The following is a 25,843-nucleotide window of genomic DNA, read 5'->3' on the forward strand; positions in this document are numbered from 1 at the left end:
ACTATTATGCAGTAATTTTAAAATATGTTTAGCGAGATTTTTAATAACATTATAAACATTTCTCCAAATTTAGTAAAAAAAAAAAAAAACAAACCAAAAATGTAAAATGAGATATGATCCCAAGCATATGAAAAATTTCTGTAGGACACACACAAAAACTTGTAAAGATGGGAAAAACATCTGATATTGTCAGTAGAGAGTTTATAAGTGATTTTTTTCTTATTCTTTTATCATCCATATTTTTAAAAGTCTTATTTTTAATGACATATATTAATATAGTATCAAACAAGTTTTAAAAATCCAAGGTTGAAGAATTACCAGCAAGTGTTAAATAGGTGCTTAATAGGGGGTTATTGAGATTACCACCAGAAACTGAGGTAGATGATATAAAGGTGAAATTTGACAAAGGTCAAAGAAATTTCTGGGTGTTCTTTTCACTGCAGTTCTGGGCTTGATTGTCTATTAATTAAATTATTTTCCAGTTTGGTTGGAGTAGAGGTTAACTTATAGACTTTTGTCTAGTGGAACAAATAACCCAAAAGTTTACCATTTAATGCCCTGTAAGACAATAACCAGTAGTATTTATCTAACTCAACAATCTCATCTCAATCTTTTATTGTTTACAGATATGTATCATATATATACATATATATATATGTATCAGTATTTTCGTAAATGCTCCTGGCATCAGTTCTAATGTCTTAAATGGTTCCTGCATTAATTAATGAGTCAAATAAAATCTGATAATGTGTTCATGCCCTACTGCATGAAGATCATGAGTTCAGCTTTTGGAAAATTATAGTTTAACAGTTTTGGAGGCATCCACCAAGAAGCTCAAGTGAACTAATTCACCCGATGGAACTAAGTAAATTTTTAAGTGCCCTCACAGTACCTTACACCTAACATGCCTTTTCTTGACTCCCAAAGAGATTCCTGTGCAGCAAAAGAGTTCCATCTAACTTTACCCTGTTTCTGTTTTTCTCTCTACTAAGCCTGTGCTTCTGTTTGTCTTATGACTAGGAAGTTATCCCCATTACTGGCAACAATGGCTGACTTTGGTTCATAGTCCCTGTTGGACGGATGATGGAGATCTATTCTCTACTGGATGAGAGAAGACAGAGAATCTGGTTTGTTAGTTTTTGTGTATTTATGAGTTCAATCAGTTAAAGAGAACAACTTTTTGAGTACTCAACCAATGAGTTTCTTTTGTGTGTGTGTGTGTGATATTACAGTAATGTGTTTATTGAAAAACATCTGCATACGAGTGGATCCACACAGTACAAACCCTTGTTGTTCAAAGTGTACTTACAAGAAAAATGTTGTCTTAGAAAGAAGCATATACCTAGGATACATCCACTGAACTACAGCACTTTCCATGTTGTAAGGCCACACACATACTCATGCTAATCTAGAGAAGAGAAATACCTTCTCTGAAAGATGAGGAGTGGGGAGTGTCTCACTCAGTCGTGTCCGACTCTTATGCGACCCCATGGACTGTAGCCCGCCAGGCTCCTCTGTCCATGGGATTCTCCAGGCAAGAATACTGGAGTGGGTTGCCATTTCCTTCTCCACCAATGAGTTTCTGTATATATTTTTAACCTGAAGCTGAAGTTGCATAACTGAAGCTAAAAGCTCTCTATATGTTTTGAATCTATAAATCAGAAAAGCTGTTTCTTCTTGTTGTACACAGAATATTTTCCTATATCCAGAGAGTATTAATAAACCATACAGTTGCATCTCTTGGTTAGAGGAGCTCTGTAAATCTGGCTGGATTATTTTACTTGGCATCATGTCCTCCAGGTCTGTCCACATGCAGCATGTGTCAGAATTTTCTCCCTTTTGAGGGATAAATAATATTTTACTCCTGTGTACTTATCATATTTTGTTTATACGTTCATCTGTCCATAGACACATGGGCTGCTTATACTTTTTGGCTGTTATGAATAATGCTTCTATGAACATTGATATACAATAACTGTTTGAGTCCCTACTTTCAATTCTTTTGTGTATATACCCAGAAGAGGACTAGCTAGATGACACAGTAATTCTATTTTTAATTCTTTGAGGAACCTCAAAGAATTTGAGGAGGCTGCACCATTTTACATGCCCACCAGCAATGCACAAGGGTTCCAATTTCTCCATATCCATGCCAATATTTATTATTGTCTGGTTTTTTGATAACGGCCATCCTAATGTGTGTGAAGGTGATATGTCTTTGTGGTTTTGATTTGCTTTTCCCTAATGACTGTTAATGTTGAACAACCAATATTATTTTTATGTTTTGTGCTGGCTTAATTTCTAAGATACTTATATAATTTTAAAATGTGGATTAATGTAAATCAACAAATTTAATGAATAACCTTTGGATGCCTCAGCAGTTTCTAAGTAAGAACAAACACTAAATCAATGAGCATAATTTAAGTTTATATACTTTTATTTCATAGGTCCGTCTAGTCAAAGCTATGGTTTTTCCAACAGTCATGTAAGAATATAAGAGTTGAACCATAAAGAAGGCTGAGCGTCAAAGAATTGATGGTTTTCAACTGTGGTGTTGGAGACAACTCTTTAGAGTCCCTTGGACTACAAGGAAATCAAACCAGTCAATCCTAAAGGAAATCAATCCTGAATATTCACTAGAAGGACTGATGCTGAAGATGAAGCTCCAATACTTCGGTCACCTAATGCCATGAGCCAACTCATTAGAAAAAACCCCGATGCTGGGAAAGACTGAAGGCAGGAGGACAAGGCGATGACAGAGGATGAGATGGCTGGATGGCATCACGGACTCAGTGGACATGCGTTTGAGCAAGCTCCAGGATGGTGAAGGACAGGGAAGCCTGGCGTGCTGCAGTCCCTGGGGTCCCAAAGAGTCGGACACAACTGAGTGACTGAACAACAACAATTGCTATAGAATGGTCCTATCTTTGGGTCACGTCAATAAACATCTTCATCTTTGCCACAAAAGGGATGTGTAAGAAAGTTGTGATATTCGTATTTCTGCACTGTCTCAGTCTTCTATAATGCTCACCTAGAATAGGTAATTCTCAATTTCCTACCTCCCAAGTCCTCTCTACAAGATGAAGTTATCACTTTATTAAAAATATAATGAAAATGTATAGTTGAGACCATATTAAGGACGAAAATAAGAGAAATAACATCTGTTGTGTATGCAAGATAAAAAGAATTTTTTTACAGAAAAAAAAAAAAAAAAAAGTGGAACTGTTCTAAGTAAAATGTCAACTTGCTTCAGAGCACAGAAAAGCGTAGTGACAGTGAAAGCCCAAACCTGAAGGACTCGAGCAAGCTGTCGTGTGCGGAAAGTTTCTCTTATTTTCCTGGTTTAAAATACCCAAGCCTGAAAGGAAGCTATAAAACATGTTAAAATGTTAGCTAAGTTTACTCACTTTTGAGGGACGTCATCATCTGGGATACTCTTCCTAAGTTTGCAAGTGAAAAAGTGAGGGTCAAGGAGCTTAAGAGACTCGCCCAAGGTCACACAGCCAACTTAGGAGAACGCTGAGAAGGACCTGGAATTCCCAACTTTCAGTTCAGTGTTTTTCTCAGTGGACAAGGTTTATGTGGTACACCACATTAAAACACAACCAAAATATATTAACATGTTCAGTTCAAAATAATGAATGGAGATACTTCAGCAATTTACTAAACCAAAGTATGAGTCAAGAAATATACTTCTTGATGACAGAAATCTTAGGAACTAAAAAGCTTCAAAGAAAGCAAAAAAGTTTCCCCTAACATTTACAATTTCAAACTAGGAACACTGTAATGACCAAAATTTGAACTTTAAACATAGGAAACTGAGAAAAGATTTACAGCAAATGTTTGTAATAAATGTGACAGAAGTAAAAAAAGGAATTTATTTCTTTATTTTTACTGCAGAGCAAATAGATAAAAATTAAGATGTGAATATATTGTTTAGTTTGACATTTCCTTATATTTATATTTTCCTTTACATTTTCATGGACAGAGGAGCCTGGTAGGCTACAGTTCATGGGGTCACAAAGAGTCGGACATAACTGAGCGACTTCACTTTTACATTTTCAACCCTCATCATCAAACAAAAAGACATTTATGAGGCACTATCTAAATGCTCAAAAAGAAAAGTAACAGGATCCCAAACTTCTCAGTTCTACACGGTATTTATTGAGCACTACAACAAACACACTAGAAACAAGAGTGACTGTCCTAGTGTGAGCACTTACTTAATGTCAGCTCAATTTGAGACTCCTGCTTTTTCAATCTTTCTTACAGAAGAGAAAAACATCCCATGGTGACAACCCAAAAGCATATTTGTATTTAGAACTCAATGACTGCCAACATCAAACAAGACTGACATCCCCATGGAAACTAATCCATGCCCGGATCTACCATTCAAACATTTTCTGAAGCATTCATGCACATCTACTAGATAATGAAAATTGTCAAGGCAGATCACCTTAAGTGTGAGCACAACTGAAGATGCTCAGAGTAATGATGAATACCACTACTTGCTAAAGACAGGCTCGCCTGGCAACAAGATATCTTCAAGGAACTTAGATGCCTAAACTAATTGATGTCCCATACAGAAAAATCTGCAACAAGGAAACTTAACAGCATTTTTCTATTTGATGTTTGGCTTTCCATTCTAGTGTGCTTTCTTTTATTCTCTGAATCAATTTTTTTTTTTTTCCCTCACATGAGATCAGTTTCTGGGCAAAGACTTTCAGTGGATATAATTTCACTGAGAAATATAAAGTTTCAGCTTCTACTGATTCAACTCTGATGTGACATTCAGAAACTAACTAGGAATAAGTTCATTTCTGATCTCAACCCAAATCTGCTGAGTACCACTGTAAGCCTGGGGAATACTGTTCTGACTACCACATGGCTGCTCAAGCATTACTGCAGAGAACTGAGGGCAAGGAATGATGTCTTCAGTTCAACTGGATCTTTGTCAGCAGCCTACCCCAAACAGAACTGCCCAACAGTCCTCAGACTCAACTGAAAGGGAGAGCAATCAATTACAATCCAAATGATTTGGGGGATTTAGCTTCAGAATGCTAACGGTTGCCTTGGCCAACACGCCCTTGCCTATTCAACCTCTGATTCTAAGTGTAAGGTTCAGCCCCTGGAAACTCCAAGACTGTTTCCCAACCCAGGTAACTAGAAAAGCAGCGGTCTTCACTCCTACTCCCACTTTTGACCCGAGGCTCAAACCACTGCCCAGCATTCCATTTCTAATTAGTCAGTAACAAACAGCAGACTGACAACCACTCTCTTGAAAAGGTCCAGCCCCTCTACCTGTCTGCCCTGGCCTCAGCTCTTTCAAAGCAGCTGGTCCTCCCAAGCACAGTATCAACTCACCAGTTCAAGCCTTATCTCCACAGCACTCCAATTCAGGCCAGCTCTCTGGCTATCACGCTGGATATGTCCTCTTTATATGGTAAAGCTGTTTGAACTCCCTTCTCATGATTAGCAACTCAACCTTCTGCCCACCTCGCCCTCCCCGCTACTATCTCTGCAAGCTCCCTTCACTTCTACAGGACTGAGTTTAGGTAAGAGCCAGTCCCTCTTTCAAAATCTGGTTACTGGCGACATCATGATACCTGCCACAGCCATCCCAAGGTCAATGCTATTTCATATGCTGAGTGAAGAGATGGTTAGGTTCTCACAGTCCTTTATCTTCCTGACAGCAAAATGAATGAATGTCACCGCAGGCTGCAAAGCCAGATCCCAACCTGCACTACCTGCAGTTTGCAATCAGCACACAAATGTGCACACACACACACCCTAATATACACATATGACCCCCGAGTTTCAAGTAAGACACAAAGTAGTTCCCAACTTCAAAAAAATTTGTAAAGTTGTTTCTGCAAACTACCAAAAAATGCTAATGTCTAACAATACTTAATATTGGGTACAACTAGTTACTATTTAAATGTTAAGGAAAACACCCATCTCTTTCAATACACAATACTATCCTGGCAAATGTTTACACCATATAAACAGTTTACATTCCCATCAGCAATGTTTGAGGGTTCCAATTTCTCCACATCTCACCAACACTTGGTGTTGTCTTCTGATTACAGGCATCCCAGTGAGTTTATGCTGGTATCTCATTGTGGTATTAATCTGCATTTCCCTAATGGATTGTGAGCATCTTTTCATGTGCTTATTAGTGATTTATATGTCTTCATGGCAAAATATATAATCAGGTCTCTAATCTATTTTTTAACCAGTCTGCTTGTCCTTATTATTGCTAAGCTGTAACAGTTCTTTCTGTTACTGATTCTAATTTAATTTCACTTAGAACAGAGATTATTTCAATCCCTTTAAATTTACTGAGATTTGTATAATGTTATAGCATATAATCTGTCCTGGAGAATATTCCCTATATATACTTGAAAAAACATGTGTTTTTTCACTGTTGGGTACGGCTTTCAACGGGTATCAATTAAGTAGAAGTATATTAATAATTTTGTCCAAATCTTCTATATTGCTTGTAATTTTCTATTTGTTTTATCAGTTACTGAGAAAGTTGTTCTGAAGTCTCCAATTATAAGCAATGAATTTGACTACCTCTCTTTTCAGTTCCATGTATTCTGAGGTTCTGTTTTCAAGTGTATCCCATTTTGGATTACTGTCCTCACTTGATGAACTGACCATTTTATCATTATGAAATGTCCATTTTCCTTCTGCTAAGAGCCATTGCCCTGAAGTCTATTTTGTCAGGTATGAAGACAGCCACTCCTAACATAACATAATCATAATTTATTATGATTAGTATTTACATGGTATAGTTTACTCTGGTCTTTTACTTTTAACCTACTCATGCTTTCATATTTAAGTTGGATTTTCCTTTTCTTTTATCTAGTCTAATTTTCTGCCTTTCAAATGGAATGTTTAGACCTGTAATGCCCAATAGGACAGCCAATGGCCACATGTGGCTACATAAGTTAAATAAAATCTAAAAAATTTTAAAATCAGTGCCTGAAGAGCACAGTGTCTATGTATGACCACTGGCTGCATACATGTTTTCAACTGTACAGACATAAAACATTTCCACAGAGCAGACTTTTGGTTTAGATCATTAATATTTAGTGTAGTGATTGCTATGGTTGGGCATAAGTGTACCTGTTTGCTATTTGTTTTCTATTCAACTCACTTGTCCTTTTTTTTTACCTGTCTTTTTTCTCACCTTTGGGGAGACTGAAAACATGTTACCATTGCTTCTACCACTACTGGATTATTAACTCTCTTTGCTCTTTTTTTGTTAAGACTATTCTAGGGCAACAGTTTTTAACAGGGAGTCATTTTACTCCTTAGGGACACTTAGCAAAGTCTGGAGACATTTTGTTTCAACTCAGGGGAGGGTGCTACTGGCATCTCTAGGGTAGAGGCCAAAGACGTTGCTGAGCATCACACGATGCACAAGACAGGGCCGAGAAAAAACATTTACCCAACCCAAAATGTCAACAGTGCTGTGCTGGCATATCTCAAATTTTTCACTGTTTTCCTTCAAATAATATTATCATCACTTCATGTAATATAAGACATGTTGCTGTTTGGTCACTAGTAGATCTCGAACTCAACTAAACTACCTCTCCAGGTTCAATTTTCTTCATAAGGAAACTGGAAATAACTGCATAGACATTCTGTGAGAATAATGTAACCCAAGGGTACGCCCATATACTACAGGTGCTAACTTCTGGAAAAATTATTATGATAACTGCTAATGAAGAAGATCTTAAGCTATCTGGAATGAAGGAATAGGACATTCTTGAAGAGAATCCTAAGTGACCCACATTCCCACGTGGCTTAACTTTTCTTACAAATGCCTCTTCCAATAGTTCTCTACCTTCAAAATGATGGCGAGACTGCACCCTACTGGACTGGCTGGCAAAGTCTGACTTAGAATTTCAAGAATCTCTCAGCCTCTGATACATAATCCCTTTTATTTACCTACATTTAATTGAAGACATCTGTAGGTGGTGCCACACAAATGTAATTCAGGCTTAGGAAATGTCAATAAAAATGTCTGTAAGGGAGAGATGCCATGTAAACCTAGCAGGGGAACGCACATCAGCAGCTACAGAGCCACACGAAATTAGGAATATAATGGAAATATGCTGCCTGACTTGACGAGGTGATAAAAGCTCTTTTCCCATAAAGCTTAATGAGCTCTATTAGTCTTCAGCTTACAGGAATGTAAAAGGGTCAGCCCCACAGAGGGAAGTAACTGACTCTCCACACATGGCTCCATTCAAATGACAGCAGATCAAATTACTGATGTGATTACTATAACCTGACAATTTCGTTAGATTCATGTGGCAGTTAACTGTTTAGGACTTCCAACAAAGGAACATGGTTCATTCACAGTAGTTTTTGCGGAGAGAATGAAATTTAAAGTCTCCTTATTTTCAACTGCAAACCTCATATATTTTACTTCCTCTACTGAACTATTTTTATTTTATTCAAAATAAGGTATTTGGGGATTAACCATATTTGCAATTTTCCTTCTCTAGCTAAAGCATAAGCTTAATGGCAAAATTAAACATTTAGAGATTCTCAACATTCTTCTGCCTTGGCTTTGCTTTGGCTCTCAGGTTCTGCGCTGCAGCAAAGGAACAGAATCCTAAACTCAGCACTGCTGGAGACCTGGGGGGAGCAGTCACTAACTATGCCATCAGGTGGCCCCTGCGAAATTCCAAGCTAGAAAATACCAACAGAATGCTCTCAAAAAAAGAAAAAAAGATTAAAGTATTTCCCAAATGCTTCAAGAAAAGAAAGCGCATTGGTCATCTTCAATTTTGCTTCTTTTGCCTCTTCCATGTCCATAAATCCAGTAAGAAAAAAAGCTCAATTTAGTCAAGGTAAAATACAACTCCAGATCATTAAATGGAGAAAGCAGATTAGACAGAAAAGAACAGAAACTATCACTAAACTTTGATCATGATGCTTTCCTTTCTACTTTTCACCAAAGAATGAAGCTTCTACATAAAGATTCCCCAGCATTTAACCAGAATAATATATAATGTTTATAATATTTGTTTGGTACAAATCCAGGTGTATGGTTGGCACCATTCCAAGTCCTATGTATACTTGAGATCATCCAAAGGTGAAAAAAATAAAGATCTTGATCTTAAGTAGCTACAATCTAGCTGGAAAGAGAGACTGTTAACCATATTGAGACATAAATATTAGCCCGTGTGTGCTCTGGCAGCCCTGAGTTCTGCCAGATTATGCGGAAAAGCCTGCTACTCTCAGCCTTCGCGGTGCCTACTTACTTATTCCTTCATTCATTCATTCAACAAATGTTAGGGGAAGCACACTGATTGAAACTGTCCACCCTGGCCAGGCATCATAGTAACCATTTGCATAACCTGTTTTACGACAGAGGTCCCGGTAAGGAACAAGGAACTAATAAGCCTCCACCAAGTGGAAGAGTTTGGAAAAGGTCAAAAGGAGACACTACATGTTCAACCACCTCCCAGAATCCTTCTCTCTGGCATCTACTTGGCTGAACAAGGCGTGCACCACCAGGAAGAACTCTGAGTCAGAACGATTGGCTAAAGACAACCCGGAAACTAATCCCATCACCATAAAACTGGAGACTGCGAGCCACGCGGCAGAGCAGTTCTCCTGGGTTCCCTTACCCTACTGCTCTCCATCCAGGTGCCCTTTCCCAATAAAATCTCTTGCTTTGTCAGCACATGTGTCTCCTCGGACAATTCATTTCCGAGTTAGACAAGAGCCCAGTTTCAGGCCCTGGAAGGGGTCCCCCTTCCTACAACAAATACATATTCAGTGCTTCCTATGTATCAATTGTGTGCATCCTGTCGTGTCCAGCTCTTTGTGACCCCATGGACTGGAGCCTCCCCAGGATCCTCTGTCCAAGGAATTCTCCAGGCAAGAATATTGGAGTGGGTTGCCATTTCCTACTCCAGGGCATCTTCCCAACCCAGGGATCAAACCCACATGTCTTGCATTAGCAGGTGGACTCTTCACCTTTGCACCACCTGGGAAGCCCATGTATCAGTAGTACTTAACTACATATGTAAACACAGGAAGCAAGAGAAACAGGGTCCTCTCTTACTGAGCTTACACTTGAGAGAAATCTACCAGTGAGGGCTATTTAAAGTATCTCTGCTATTGTTCAGTAACACCTTCAAACTGGTAGTTTGTCCCAGTGAGGCAGACATCAAGCTCCAGCCTCCTCATTTACTCCCTGTGTAGGTAAATTCATCTAGCCCAAACGCCTTCTGCTCAAAACTCCTATTCCTGGCAACTCCCCTGAGCTCTTGCTTAAATGAGAGTCCAGCATTAAGCATTATCAACATTAGCTCTTCTAAGCTCCTGCCACTCCCTTTTTTTCCCAAGACTAGACCCTGTTTTGACATTAAAGATTTCCCTGATGTACATCTCAGTCAAAAGACAACATTATACTTAAAAACTGATTCTAAGAGATTATATTAAGTACAATAATCATTTTATGACACTTTCCCAAACTGCCTTTTAACTATGCATGTTTTCATGAACCAAATCACGGATTTTTTTTTTTTTTAACAAAATCAAATTTAATTTTTTCATCTTTTCCTTTGTGATAGTTCTCATTCTATGTTTAGAAAGCACTTTATCAACTAAAGAGTAGATTATATAATTTATATTGTCTTCAAGTTTCTTATGTTATAGTTTTAACTTTTACTGCTTTTACACCAAAATTCATTTAAAACTCTATGTGACAGGTATTACATTTAGCGTTTATCACACATTATCTCATTTCATTTTAATAACCCTGTAAGTATTATTATCATCTCCATTTTTTAGATTAATTGAAAGATGAAATGACTTGCTCACGGGTCACCCAATGATCTCTCATTTCAAAGCCCAGAATCTTTCCAAGCTGTGTTTCTCCCTGGTTGGTGGACGTAGAAAAGGGAACCAAACCTGGATGGTACTACCCCTCTGGTCTGCTCCGCTTCCCCTGAAACTCATTCAAGCTGGCCACCAGGAGGGCGGGCCACACCACATAACAACAGTAGCTTCAATAATCAGAGAATATAATATGGAAACAGAGAAGGGAACAACTGCCTCTATGTGGAGCAGTTAGAGGGCCTCACAGACTACACAGCATCTAGGCTCGGCCTGAAGCAGGATGTGTCTGAAGAGGTTGGGGGCGGGGAAGGGAACAGAGTGAGGTAAACAACAGAGGCAAAAGGAAGGACAAGTGAAGGCAGGGACAGTCCTGCCATGTGAGGCTGAAGGCACAGCCTGAGAGGAGAACACAAAATATCAGTAAGACTTGAATAGCACTTTATAAACTGCTCCCATGTCCACTGCCTCCTTTGAGAGGTAGAAATCATTATCTGCATCTTAAAGATAAGCAAGCTGAGGCTCAGGGACGCTGTGACCGCCCCGAGTTGTGTGGCTAGTAAGTGAAGACCTGGCCTGAACCTCGGTTTGGTACTGAGTCCAGTGTCCCTCCACGTGCCCCGCTGCTTCCCCTCTCCACTCCTTTCCCAAAGTCTCACCATCTTCTCCGATTAATTCCTTTTCAACCACAGCTCACACCCATATCTGGTTCTCTGGTTATCTAAGTTTTTGTTATCTCACAATTTTATCACTGGATTTTCAGTTCTAAATTGCAGAACCATCATGAGAATTAGAGGAGAAAGTGAGTCGGGCACCCAGAAGTCTATCTGGGCTATAATGAAGCTCAATACAAGTAAGTCCTTTGCTCTTCCCTAATCAATTCACGGATTTTAAAAAGTTCTCTCAAACTAACTGAAACCTCCTTGGACACAGCCTCTGCCCAGACTTCTCCAACTCCCCTTTAACACCAGGGCAGTTTACAGAGGATAAAGTCAATGTGAGACCGTTATGGGAGGAAGGAGACAAAACAAGGCTCTAAAATAGATTGATCTGGGCTTCTTTGACAGTTCAGTGGTAAAGACTTTGTCTGCCAGTGCAGGAGACACAGGTTCAATCCCTGATCTGGGAAGACCCTATACACTGCAGAGCAACTAAGCCCATGCACCACAACTATTGAGCCTGTACTCTAGAGCCTGGGGGGTGGCAACTGCTGAGTCCATGTGCTGCAATCCTGAGTCCATGTGCCACAACCACTGAAACCTGTGCAACCTAGAGCATGTGCTCAGCAACAAGAAAAGCCACTGCAATGAGAAGCCCGAGCACCCCAATTAGAGAGTAGCCCCTGCTGCTGCTGCTGCTGCTGCTGTGTCGCTTCAGTCGTGTCCATCTCTGTGGGACCCCATAGATGGCAGCCCACCGGGCCTCCCGTCCCTGGGATTCTCCAGGCAAGAACACTGGAGCGGGTTGCCATTTGCTTCTCCAATGCATGAAAGTGAAAAGTGAAAGTGAAGTCGCTCAGTTGTGTCCGACTCTAGCGACCCCATGGACTGCAGCCTACCAGGCTCCTCTGTCCATGGGATTTTCTAGGCAAGAGTACTGGAGTGGGGTGCCATTGCCTTCTCCAAGAGAGTAGCCCCTACTCACCACAATTAGAGAAAGCCCGCACAGTGAAAAATAAATAAATAAAATAAAAAATAAATAAGTAATATGGGCTGATTTCACTCTACCTGATAAAATGAGGGCAATCATCTATTGTGAAGGTGAAAGGCCCTATAACTACTGGTCTCATTTATGGTATTGAAGAATATACATCCTGACAAAATGATCACTCCTAAATTATCAAATAAATGCCTCACAAAAGATACCAATAGCAATATTAAGGTCAATGATTTACAATATTAAGGTCACCTTACCTCCAAAGGTGAGCTGCAAAGGAATCTTGTGAACTGTAGAATCACATTCGAAGAGAATCAGTTTCATCCAATAAAGGAGCAGCAAAAGAGAACACACAAAAAAGAAAAAATTATTACAAAATTTTTCAAAAAGGGCACATAAAGTGAACCTAAATGTCTATACATAATACTTCATACACCATATAATTCATTTACAGAGTACAGAAAAGCTCAACCTAGACCATAGCATGAGTTTAAATATTTGTCAAAATCTGTATAAAAACAATAAAACAGATATTTTATTTTTTAAAGTTTTATGTCACAACCCTTATGCAATAAAACAATCCCTGTGTAATAAAGGAGGAATCAACAATATAAATGTCACAGGCAAAGTTATATAAATGCCTAACTTCAGAGAAGAAAAATATACAAACCAAAAAGGAAAGCAAGAAGAGGGAAATTAAAAAGTCAAAACCAAGAGAGCAGGTTGGGTAAGTGATAGTGAACTAAAGGGAAAGTTATTTCTCTAGAACCCAGGCTGTTCTGCCCTTCCTCTTTTTTCAACCTCATACACACATTTTTTCTCTCTTCTCTCTGACTTAAAAATTTCATAAATTATAAATTTATGGCTTATAAATTTCATCTGAAACTAAGTGTTACATGCTGTTTCTCAGCATTTAAATAAATAAACAAATTTTGGAACTGGGGAGGAGCCTGAAAAAATTGACAAAGTAAATCGCGGGTTAGCTCTGAGATGAGGACTGTTACATACCTTCATACATATTCATGATGGTAATCACGTTTTCTTAGATGTTATTTACAAAATCAACACTCCAAATCCTTTGAGACTTATTGTAATAATAAAAAAGCCAAGTAATATAAACTCTGGATCTTACTAAATGCAAATTAACTACACAATGTGATAGCAGGCCAGTTAGCAAGCACTCTTGAACTTCCTCTCCACAACAGAGCTAGCTAGTACTCACTGGGAATATAGATATTTTGATTCTCTTTTAGAGATACATACTGAAGTACTTCTCAATGAAATTACATGATCTCTGGGATTTCCTTTAAGAGCACGGGGGGTTGGAAGGCAGGTTATGGTGGGGAATGTGGAGACAGAACAAGAAGCGACACTATATGAAACTAGTGAGGACAGGAGATGAACATATGAAGATTCATTATACAAGTCTCTCTACTTTGTGAATGTTTACAATTTTCGTAATAAAGTTTAAAAAACATACCAGACATTTCCTACCTCCAAATCTAAAGCAAATAAATTCCTAAAAGATTACCAGTGTACGCCAAAGCCACATAATTAACTAGTAAGTATCATCTAGGCCTTAGATGATAGGGTATAATGCAATGTAGGCACTATTACGACTTTTCTCTTAATTTAAATGATATTAATATCCAACTCAATTATGTTAACTGCTAAAAGAGAACTTTCTGAAAGTGCAATATATACCAAAAGTTTTTAATTTCATAATGCTGATATGAAGCACATAATTCTAATGAAATTTAAATTGCAACCTTTATAGTCTTGGATTCTTTTTACATTAGCCCAGCATAAAATAATCTCTACCCTTTCTCCCAAGAGTAAAAAGTGCTAGTTGAAAGACTACCCAGTTTTCACAGTGGAGGAAAATGAGGCATGGTGCATTTTTATATTACAGTTGAGAAAGTTTCTATTGTAGGCTTTCCATGCTTTTCTCCACTCTGTGCCTGTTAACTGTGTTCTACATACTAAGTGAGAATTTAGAAGTACTTCTGGTTCAGTTGTAATTAATGAATTAATTATGATGGAAGTGTAAAATAAAATTCCTATTCTATGGGAAGACAAGAAAACTGTAAGCATAAAAAGCAGCGCCGTGCCCTCGGGCCTCCTCTCCGCCCTCTAAGACGCACTGTTTATCTGCATCACGCACCCATCACGCCTCCCCCAGGAGCAGAAATACCTGCTCAACCACGAAGAGAACATCCTCCCAGCACATCAAGACAACTGCTGCGAAGCTAACATTCCTTCTCGATCCTGTGAGGGGTCACACGACCCATCGCTTTGTACCTGCAGATCTGGGCTGTGTATCATTTAATGCACAGGCCCCTCTGTCATAAAAGTTCTATAACTGTGTTTCGACTTCTAACAGGCAGAACAGTTCTTGGAGCTTCTGAATGGCTCCCAGGTTATAATCCTCATTTTAGCTTGAACAAAAGGTTCCATTTCTTTCTTAGATCAACTGGACTGATTACTTTTTTGTCTGACAGAAGTCACTTTAAATAACGGAAGAATAGCAAATACTCTCCAAGAAAACTACCGTCTCCTTGAAACTCAAATAATTTACATCTTCGTCATGTATATATGTAACATTCCTGTCAGTTTTTTTCAAAACAGACCTAAAAATTCTTTTCCTGTTTGATGCTGCCAAAACATGAAATATATAAATTTCTCAATCAGCAAGGCTGTATAAACAGAGTAACAAATCACAAGGCACGCATTCACCATCCTATTCACAGGACATGAGAAAGGATGAAACTGCTTCACCTACTTTATTTTTAGTGCACCAGAAAAACCCACTGCTATTTTCCCTCCGGTTAATTACTAGTATTTAGTAAATTCATTCATAATGAATGACACATAATATATTCAGTAGAAAAGAAGGTAATACTTTGAAAAACAACAATCATAAAAAGGCAGATATAATTTGTAAAGTACATTTTGTGTATACACTAAAATTGATAACGAAAACAGACACCTTTTTAACAAATACCATGAAGTTAGATCAGTATCAAAAATGGTTCAATTTTGCTGTGAATGTAAACGTCTCTAAAAACAGAGCCAGTTATAATGTAGGGGGAGCAGAATTTGCCACCCCAAAATGTGTCTGTTTGGAATATTATTTAAGCTTGTTATTTTTAAGACATAGCAGACTGGAGAAAACTCTGAAAACCAAGTAGGAGTTGCCTCTTTGCAAGAAAATATTTATTATACATCGGTAATGGAAATCTCCATTTGTAAGGGTGTCTCCCTTGCTATATCTGAAAGAGGAAGAAAATGTAGCCACCCTACCAAATACATAGAAATAAAAATAGCGAACTAGGTGACAGAGGAATATGTTTCAAATAAAGGAATAAGATAAAACCCTAGAAGAAGAATGAAGAGAAGTGGAGATATGCCATCTATCTGATAAAGAGCTCAAGGTAATGATCATAAATAAGCTCAAAGAACTTGGGACAGAACGGATGAACAGAGTGAGAAGTCAGATGTTTTTAACAAGGAGAAAATGTCAAATACAAAAAAGAACCAGAGATGAAGAACACAATAACTGAAATAAACAATAACACTACCAGGCATCAACAGTAGATTAGATGACAGAGAGGAAGAGAGCGGCATGCTGGAAGGTAAACAGTGGAAATCACTGAAGCTAAACAGAAAAAGAGTAAGGACTTCCCTGGTGGTCCAGTGGTTAAGAATCCGTCTGCCAACGCAGGGGACACAGGTTCACCATCCCTGCTCCAGGAAGATCCCACATGCCGTGGAGCAACTAAGCCCATGCACCTCAACTACTGAGCCCACATTATAGAGTGTGAGGCGCAACTACTGAGCCCAGGAAACTAGAGAAAGCCGCACGCAGCAACAAAGACCCAGCGCAGTCAAAAATCAATCAATCAATAAATTTTTGAAAACAGAAATGAGGACAACTTAAGAGACTTCATGCAGCATCACAGGTACTAACATTCTCGTGTGCAGGGGTCCCAGAAGGACGAGAGGGAGACAAAGGGTAGAGAACATACACATACATACTGTCAACAGCTGGAAACTTCCCTGACCTATAAGAGGAGTCAGACATCTAAGTCCAGGAAGCACAGACAGCCCAAACAGGATCAATGGAAAGATCACACAAAAGAGACATCATACTTAAAATGGCAAAAATTAAAGATAAAGCTACAACAAAGGAGGCAAGAATACACAATGGGGGAAAGACAGTCTCTTCAATAAATGGTGTTGGGAAAACTGGACAGCTAAATGGAAAAGACTCAAACGGAACTACTCTCTCACATCAAGCACAAAAGTAAATTTTAAATGCATTAAAGACAGATTTATTTAAAAAATATTTTATTGTAGTTGATTTACACTGTTGTATTAATTTCTACTGTACCGCAAAGTGACTCAGTCATACATATATATAAATTCTTTTTCATACTCTTTCCCATAATGGTTTATCACAGGATATTGAGTACAGTTCTCTGTACGACACAGTAGGACCCTATTGTTTATCCATTCATCTAAAATAGTTTGCATCTGCTAATTCCAAACTCCCAATCTTTTCCCCCCACCCTTCTTCCTCCGTGGCAACTGCAAGTCTCTTCTCCATGTTAAGATTTCAATTAAATGTAAGATGTGAAACCACAAAATTCTGGAAGAAAACAGAGACAGTAACTCTTTGACATCAGTCTTAGTAATATTTGGGGGGGATGTCTCCTCAGGCAAGGGACATAAAAGCAAAAATAAACAAATAAGACTATTTCAAACTAAAAAACCTTTGTGCACAGAGAAGGAAATTATTAACATAATGAAAAGGTTATCTACTGAATAGAAGATATCTGCAAACGATGTATCTGGTACAGGGTTACTATCCAAAATATACAACCCAACATCAAGAAAACAAACACCCAGATTAAGAAATGGGCAGAGGAACTGACTAGACATTTTCCAAAGAAGATATACAGATGGCCAACAGGCACATGAAAAGATGCTCAACATCACTTATCATCAGGGAAATGCAAATCAAAACCACAGTGAGGCAGCAACCTCACACCTGTTAAAATGGTTATTACCAAAAAGACAACAAACAACAAGTACTGGCAAGAATGTGGAAAAAAGGGAACCCAGGTGCACTGCTGGTAGGAATGTAAACTGGCACAGCCACTATGGAAAACAGCACAGAGATTCCTCAGTTAAAAATAGATGTACCATATGATCAAACAATTCCATTCCTATGTATTTAACCAAAGAATATGAAAGCACTAATTCAAAAAGATATATGCACCCATATGCTCACGGCAGCATTATTTATAACAGCTAAGAAACAAAAGCAACCTAAACGCCCATTAACAGATGGATACGGCGATGTGGTATACACACACACACACACACACACACACACACACACACGCACAAAATGGACCTTTCTTTTTCGCTGCGCCATGCGCCATCTGGGATATCTTAATTCTCTGACCAGGGATCGAACCTGCGCCCCCTACAGTGAAAGCGTGGAGTCTTAACTACTGGACCATCAGGGAAGTCCTCACACAATGGAATATCACTCAGCCATAAAAAACTGAATCTTCTGATGCCTTTCAATCTTTCAATCTAAGATCCTACAAGCCATGTGGCCTTAAACAATTACTTAATTAAAACAAAATCTTGCCATTTGCAAAAAATGGATAGAGCTAGTACTCTTGCCTGCAAAATCCCATGGACGGAGGAGCCTGGTGGGCTGACGTCTATGGGGTCGCTGAGGGTCGGACACGACTGAGCAACTTCACTTTCACTTTCATTCATTGGAGAAGGAAATGGCAACCCACTCCAGCGTTCTTGCCTGGAGAATCCCGGGGAAGGGGGAGCCTGGTGGGCTGCCGTCTATGGGGTTGCACAAAGTCAGATACGACTGAAGCGACTTAGCAACAGCAGCAGAGGATATTATGATAAATGAAAGAAGTCAGAGAAAGAAAAATACAGTAGGATTTCACTCATATTTGGAACCTAAAAGACAAAACAAATGAATAAACAGAAAAAGTTATAGACACAGAGAACAAACAGGTGGTTGCCAGAGGGGAAGAGGGTGAGTGGGGAGAGAAGTAGCTGAGGGAAATTAAGAGGTACAAACTTTCAGGTGCAAAATAAATGAGTCACAGGTATGAGCTGTATAGTACGTGGAGTATAGTCAGTAACAGTGCAACACTTTGGTATGGTGGCAGATCATAATGACAGTTACCACGGTGATCATTCTGAAATGCACAGAAATATCAAACCGCATGTTGTGTAACAGGAACTAACACAGCCTTGTAGAAGAGTTATATTTCAAAAACAAAAACTCATAGAAAAAGAAATCAGATTTGTGGTTACCAGAGGTAGCGGTAGGGGGAAGGAAAACTGGATAAAGGCAAGTCAAAAAGTACAAACTTCCAGTTATAAGACAATTAAGTACTAGAGTTGTACACACAACATGATAAACGTCATGAACGCTGCTCTGTGCTATATATGAAAGTTTTTAACAGTAAATCCTAAGAGTTCTCATTGCAAGGAAAAAAATTTTTTTTATTTCTTTAATTTTGTATCTTAATGAGATGATGGATGTTTACTAAACTTATTAAGATCATCAGTTCATGGTGTCAGTCAAATCGTTACACTGTACATCTTAAACTTATACAGCTCTGTATGTCAATTTTTATTTTTCAATAAAACTGGGGGAAAAAAGAGGAAAGGGATACATACAGATCAATATTATCGCTACGAAGTCACTAACTTTGCTTCTCTTGCAGCATTCTGACTCACCACTCCTAGTACCGTTATTCTATTAACCATCAGCAGCCTATCTCCTAACACCTCATTCCTTTCAGAGAAGCACTTAATGCTTACCAAAATTTTCTAAACAGTTTTCCAAGCACACAAAATTGCATTTAAACCTCCTGTCACTTACAATTAGTAAATTCTTTCTTTTTCCAAGACTTGTTATTAACAATGTCAGTTGTGGGGGGCAGAGAGGAGTGGGGGAATAAAAAGAATACACACTACTAATTTTGCCAGAATAGCCCAGGAAAACTATTAATATAATCAACTATTTATCTTTATAATGTTAAGTATCAATATATAAGTAATTTAAGCTAATATCTTCCTGAAATGCCTTTTTCTGTGTAATAAGGATCATGTTAAGTTCCTACATAAAGAAGCACCAAATAGCATATTTTATAAGGTAAGCCACAGTTTTTCCCCTAAACCAAAGAATATCAGTGAGGTGTACCTATTTGTCAAAGTGGAATTCTAAGTCTTAAAACTGCTCACATGAATTATCCAGAATTTTCTTGCATTAACAAAATACTTCTGCTGCTCCTGTTTCTTGGCCTGTCACCCTGGTACATGGTGTGCTGTGCTGTGCTCAGTCACGTCTAATTCTTAAAAAAGAAGTCTGACCATATTAGGCTATGATCTAATAAGATATTTCTTTAAAATTTTATAAAAAGCAAGCTAAATCATACAAAATGTAAAATATTAATGTTTTTCTATCAGGAATATGGAAGGTTTAATTAAGAGTCACATATAATAAGCTAAACTCTCTCCCTACCCCATTTAAGAAGTCATCAACAGAATGAAATTAAACCTGTACATAATAGGAAGTCAAAACTAATGTTTGAGAACTAAGATCCTGTTTATCCTAATTTTAGTGGGGAGTAAAAAGAGCAGATTTAGGTAATTCTGCAAATTCACCTTTATAGATATTCCCTATTCCATTTGTGAGCAATGCAGCTGAAAGACATGACCACCTGTACTGCCTTTTCTGGTTAGACCTTAGAACCTTGGACAGGACACGAAGCTTCAGTAAATCTTAAAAGATGACAATGAAAGGCTTATTTACAGTCTAACATATTCAAACCTCTGTCTTCTGAGCCATTACATTTTTTTTTTCCTGACAGAAAGAACAGTGATCTTAGAATTAGTCTGGAATCTTACTAGCTCTAGCTACTTGAGTACTTAAATTATCTTAGTTTTCTATCCACAAAACGATTTCAGCCTAATCACCTTCACCGATGGTGTCCTCTAGCATGCCAAGTTCCCAAGACACTCTAAAAAATGACTCCGTGGCCAAGTAAGTTTGAGAAATGCTGCATACTATTGCTGTCTCAGCTCCTCTCCTTCATCTTACAGAAAGAATACAAGATATACAGACAAATTACAGGCCCTGAGAATCCCTGCAGTCAAACAAAAAACTAGACTGTATCCCAACATAGCTGGAACAACAAAAAACCCTTCAGCTTCTTTTAATCTAGTGCTTTGCAAAATTACATAACCAGAGTTCTGTTTGTTGGTTGGTTTTTAATTTCATGTAACATTTATTACCATTTCACAGAACCAATATTCCACAATTCTTATTCTAAGAAACACTGGTCACTGCCAGCTCAGAACCGTTTTGCCCCATCTACACTTAGTAGAAATGCTTACTGAAAATATTCAGCATGGCTGTTTAGTGTCTGAAAAATCTAATATAAACTATCAATGAGTCAATGGCTCTTTCCCCCCACTGTAATTAAGAGTCGTGGTCCCCAGCCACTAATATCTCTTAAGGGGATCCTTGTAAGATTTAGCACTTTGGAATGGTGAAGGGACTAACACTCAAGTCCACACCATGAAAAGAACTATAATAAATGACTCTTAAAAAATTAATACCTGCCCAGAATCACAAAAGTCCATTAACACTAACACAGAGTGAGCTATAAACGTTTTGCTCATAGTGTTGATTCCAGTTTGCTAATGCACATCCTAATTAGTGAGCTACTTCAGTGCATATTCTTTTACTACTTGCAACTCTTCCTCCAATTTCTAAGCGCAACAGGGATTTGAGCTATAATTAAGTCATTCACTAACACCTACCTCATGTGTTCACTCTAATAATTGAATATTTTATAAATAGTGGCTCTGTATCCATTAACACAAATAGTGTACATCTGAACTTATTAAAACTTCATTATTTACTACCTCCAACTTTGGTGTTTGTTTCTAAAATTAAAAGGTTACATTTGAAACATGAGTCTATAAATCCAGGGAAGAAAGTCCTAATTCTATAGCTTGAAGAGGTGCACTCAAAGAGAACGGAATCTAAAAGAATTTTGTTGCTTTTCAACACTATCAGCAGTGAAAAAAATCACCACAGAGTGTACATCAAAATGCAAAGAAAAGGGGTTCTTGGTAAAGTCCCCAAAAGGAATGCCCACAAGAGAGACACAAGTGCCGGTGGCACCGTGTGCTGAGCGGCTCACTTCTCTGATGAGAGGGTCATTCTACCCCAGGACCCTGTAACCCGCTTGTTTGTAATATTAAGTAAGTTAAGCACCAGCACAAAATATGAAAAAACTCTCACAAGAAGTGTGGAAGCAAGTTTAGAAGTATGTTTAAGAGAAAAGGTACCTCAGCATTTCTTTAAAGTCAATGTTGGGACCAAAGTTTTATGTAGTAAGAGAAATCTTTACATCTGTTGCTTTCTTAATCTATAAATTAAGTGTACAAAAATGCAACAAAATGGGAAAGCTTTAAAATTCCATTCTTCTTACAGTATACTAACACATATATATGGAATTTAGAAAGAGGGTAACAACAACCCTGTATGCGAGACAGCAAAAGAGACCCAGATGTATAGAACAGTCTTTTGGACTCTGTGGGAGAGGGAGGGGGGGATAATTTGGGAGAATGGCATTAAAACATGTATAATATCATATAAGAAACGAATCGCCAGTCCAGGTTTGATGCAGGATACAGGAAGCTTCGGGCTGGTGCACTGGGATGACCCAGAGGGATGGTATGGGGAGGGAGGTGGGAGGGGGATTCAGGATGGGGAACACGTGTACACCCGTGGCAGATGCATGTTGATGTATGGCAAAACCAACAGAATATTGTAAAGTAAAAAAATAATAATAATAATAAAAAAAAATTTTTTTTTAAATTCCATTCTTCTAAAAATAGTTGCCTAGGTATTGAATATAGGCATTTCCAGATTGGGAAAAGATATTTAGAATATACATGTACAGGCAGCCCTCCATACTCTCCCATCCACAGACTCAATCAACCACAGATGGACTATATATATATATATATATATATATATATATTTTGTCTTTTTTTAAATTTCAGAGAGGTCCAAAAAGAGCACATAATATGTAAAAGTCCAATAAGTTGTACATCTAAGATTTGTGCACCTCACTATATATAAACTTAAGAATTAACTTTAGGGTTTCCCTGGTGGTCCAATGGTTAAGAATCTGCCTTGCAATGCAGGGGACAGCGGTTTGATTTCTGGTCCAGGAGGATCCCACGTGCTGCAGGGCAACTAAGCCCATGCACCACAACTACAGAGCCTGTGCTCTGGAGCCCACGGGCCACAATTACCGAAGCCCACAGGCCCCAGAGCTTGTGCTCCACAATAAGAGAAGCCACCGCAGTGAAAAGCCCGCGCGCCGCAGCTGGAGAGTAGTCCCCACTCACGGCAACTAGAGAAGCCCATGAGCAGCAACCAAGACCCAGTGTAGCCAAATCAATCAATAAACATTTTAAAAAACTATTTTTAAAAAAGGAGATAGTATTCAATTTCTCCTGGGGAATTTTTGTCAAAATCATTGAAATCACAGAATTTTACAGAGGAGGAATCTTGGCAGTTATCTAATCCAACTCCTTTAGTTTACACCTAGATAAACTGTGGTCCAAAAATGTTACATTATTTTACAATCAGCAACAAAACTAGGGTTAGAACCTAGATGCTTTTTCCAACCCATGATTCCCTTTGTTATACCCATCACTAAAGAGCACTATTCATTAGAATTGACGAAGGAAGCAACAAAGCCCAGGGGTACCAAGTCTCAGTGCTATAAAACAACACTAAGACGTGGTGATATATAGGTGTTGAGGTAACAAGTCTACAACAAAACATAAACATTTTTATGATAATGAATATCTGTCAATGAACAGCAAAAATGGGAGATTAGAAAAACAAAACCTTCAGAAGCGTCACAGAGATGCCCTACTCTGTTTTCCGGCCTCAGCAGTGCCCCTGCTGTTCTGTGAACATGTCAGGCCTGAGATGTACCACCCAGAGATACACACAGGTGCACGCTCTTCATCCAGGGGTCTGCCAAGGAGCCCCCTCCTCAGAGCCTCTCCTGACATCCTCATATAATTATCCCCGTCTCTCACCTCTTCCCTTTTCTTGTTAGCGCACATTATCCTGACACTGTACAGCATACTGCTTGTTTATTCATCCTCCTCAGTTCAGTTCAGCCGCTCAGTCGTGTCTGACTCTTTGCGACCCCATGAACCGCAGCACACCAGGCCTCCCTGTCCATCACCAACTCCCGGAGTCTACCCAAACCCATGTCCATCGAGTCAGTGACGCCATCCAACCATCTCATCCTCTGTCGTCCCCTTCTCCTCCCACCCTCAATCTTTCCCAGCATCAGGGTCTTTTCAAGTGAGTCAGCTCTCCGCATCAGGTGGCCAAAGTATTGGGAGTTTCAGCTTCAACATCAGTCCTTCCAATGAACACCCAGGACTGATCTCCTTTAGGATGGACTGGTTGGATCTCTTTGACCATAGCCTTGACCAGACGGACCTTTGTTGGCAAAGTAATGTCTCTGCTTTTTAATATGCTGTCTAGGTTGGTCATAACTTTCCTTCCAACCATCCTCCTCACTATCACATAATCTCCCCTAGGCAAAGAGCATTTCTCTCCCATTCCCTGTGCTACATCCCTGGAGCCTAAAGTGACACCTGGCACACAGGAGGGACTCAGCAAATATTTGCGGCTTAATTGCCTAGATGCATTCATTCATTTGTAAATTGGATTAATCAATTCATAAACAAGTAAATGAATTTTCAACTCTTTTTGCCTATTATGTCTTCATGGCCACTGGCTACTTTGCAAAACTGGGTCATCTGCCCAAGGTGAGATGCCACAGAGATGCAGTCATCAGTAACCTAAAGTTGGTATCAAGTGAAGAAACACCAGTGTGCTTTTCATCAGATCTCCCCAGGACCACCTATGTCCTCAATACACTCCTTTAATTTCCTGCAGAGAAACTTCCAATATTATTTCTGACGAGCAACTACTCAACAGATTACTGAGGACAAAACTAGATATCACTTAAATGGCACTAAATTGATAAAAGAATTCAAATTGACCTTGAAAAATGGGTATCTTTCAAAAATCTGAATGACATGAATTAGGGATAGCAGAAAATACCACAAAACCTTGAAATAAAAATTAGCAAGAAAGCACAGCCAAAATAAAATTACTTTAAAAGCTCTCTGACCACAGCACTAAGAAACTGGATATATTATCAGCAACTGACTTATTATTAAAAATACTTGACTATATTAACAACCATACTAATAATGGTTATAGGCACTACTTCACATACGTATCAGACCAACCAATTCCAAGCAAGACCAAATATCTCCACATCATGCCAGGTACATATACTGGATTGACCAAAAAGTTCATTTGGGTTTTTCAATAAGATGCTATGGAAAAACCTGAATGAATTTTTGGGGCAACCCCGTATTTCCAGTACTCTTTAAATATTATCGCCATTTTAACATTTTAAACATTAATGCAAACTTCTGAAAAGAAGCCTTTAAAATACTGGCTAGTTAAAATGTACAGAGGACCATGTCTTATTCATCTATGCATCCCCAGGACCTACCACGGTGACTGGAACATGCTGGGAATCACATATTTATATGACTGGCTGAACAGAACAATCACACTCCTCCACAGACAAGGAACCACTCTAAGTGTGAAACTTGGAGCTATTTCTAGAATGACTGTCATGGAAAAGCCAGTGTGTATGTTACTTTACAGACAATATTTATAGACCTAGACATATTCTGGATTTTTAAAATCACATATATAATGTATATATTTTACTTTTATAATTAACTACTGACTGGAAGGAAATCAACTGCTTTTTAATCATGCAAGCAGTTAGCTAAGTTATTTGGCATATCAAATGAATTTCCACAGCAAAAACACAAACTTTCCTTGTTTAGGCCAGCCAGTCCTCAATAGGTGGCATTGTTCACTTGTCAAGTCATTACCAGGAGGTCGTAAAACCAGAGGCTCCTCAGACTTAATGGAAAAAGCAGACCTGAGATACAAAAACTACAGACAAACGGCAACGGTGCTCCCAACAAGATGATCCCTTTCACGTGAGCTCTGCACACACTAAAATGTACTTAACTTTCTCAACACTCTCCCTCAGCTTTTACTTCGTACAAGACAACTGTCAAGAGCTTTGACATCATATGAATTTTCCTTTGG

General features: G+C 38.6%; 1 protein-coding gene across 18 annotated transcripts in view; it reads right to left on the minus strand.

The window, feature by feature from the left end:
* Window positions 1-25,843, minus strand: part of ATE1 (arginyltransferase 1) — a 168,867-nt gene that overhangs the window by 109,775 nt on the left and 33,249 nt on the right. For all 18 annotated transcript variants that reach the window (XM_070780968.1, XM_070780967.1, XM_070780970.1 and 15 more), the window contains one exon: window positions 12,783-12,815. In XM_070780968.1, the coding sequence (XP_070637069.1) occupies window positions 12,783-12,815 (33 nt within the window). The remainder of the gene's footprint in view (window positions 1-12,782; window positions 12,816-25,843) is intronic.

This window comes from Bos indicus, chromosome 26, assembly GCF_029378745.1.
Source record: "Bos indicus isolate NIAB-ARS_2022 breed Sahiwal x Tharparkar chromosome 26, NIAB-ARS_B.indTharparkar_mat_pri_1.0, whole genome shotgun sequence".
NCBI lineage: Eukaryota > Metazoa > Chordata > Mammalia > Artiodactyla > Bovidae > Bos > Bos indicus.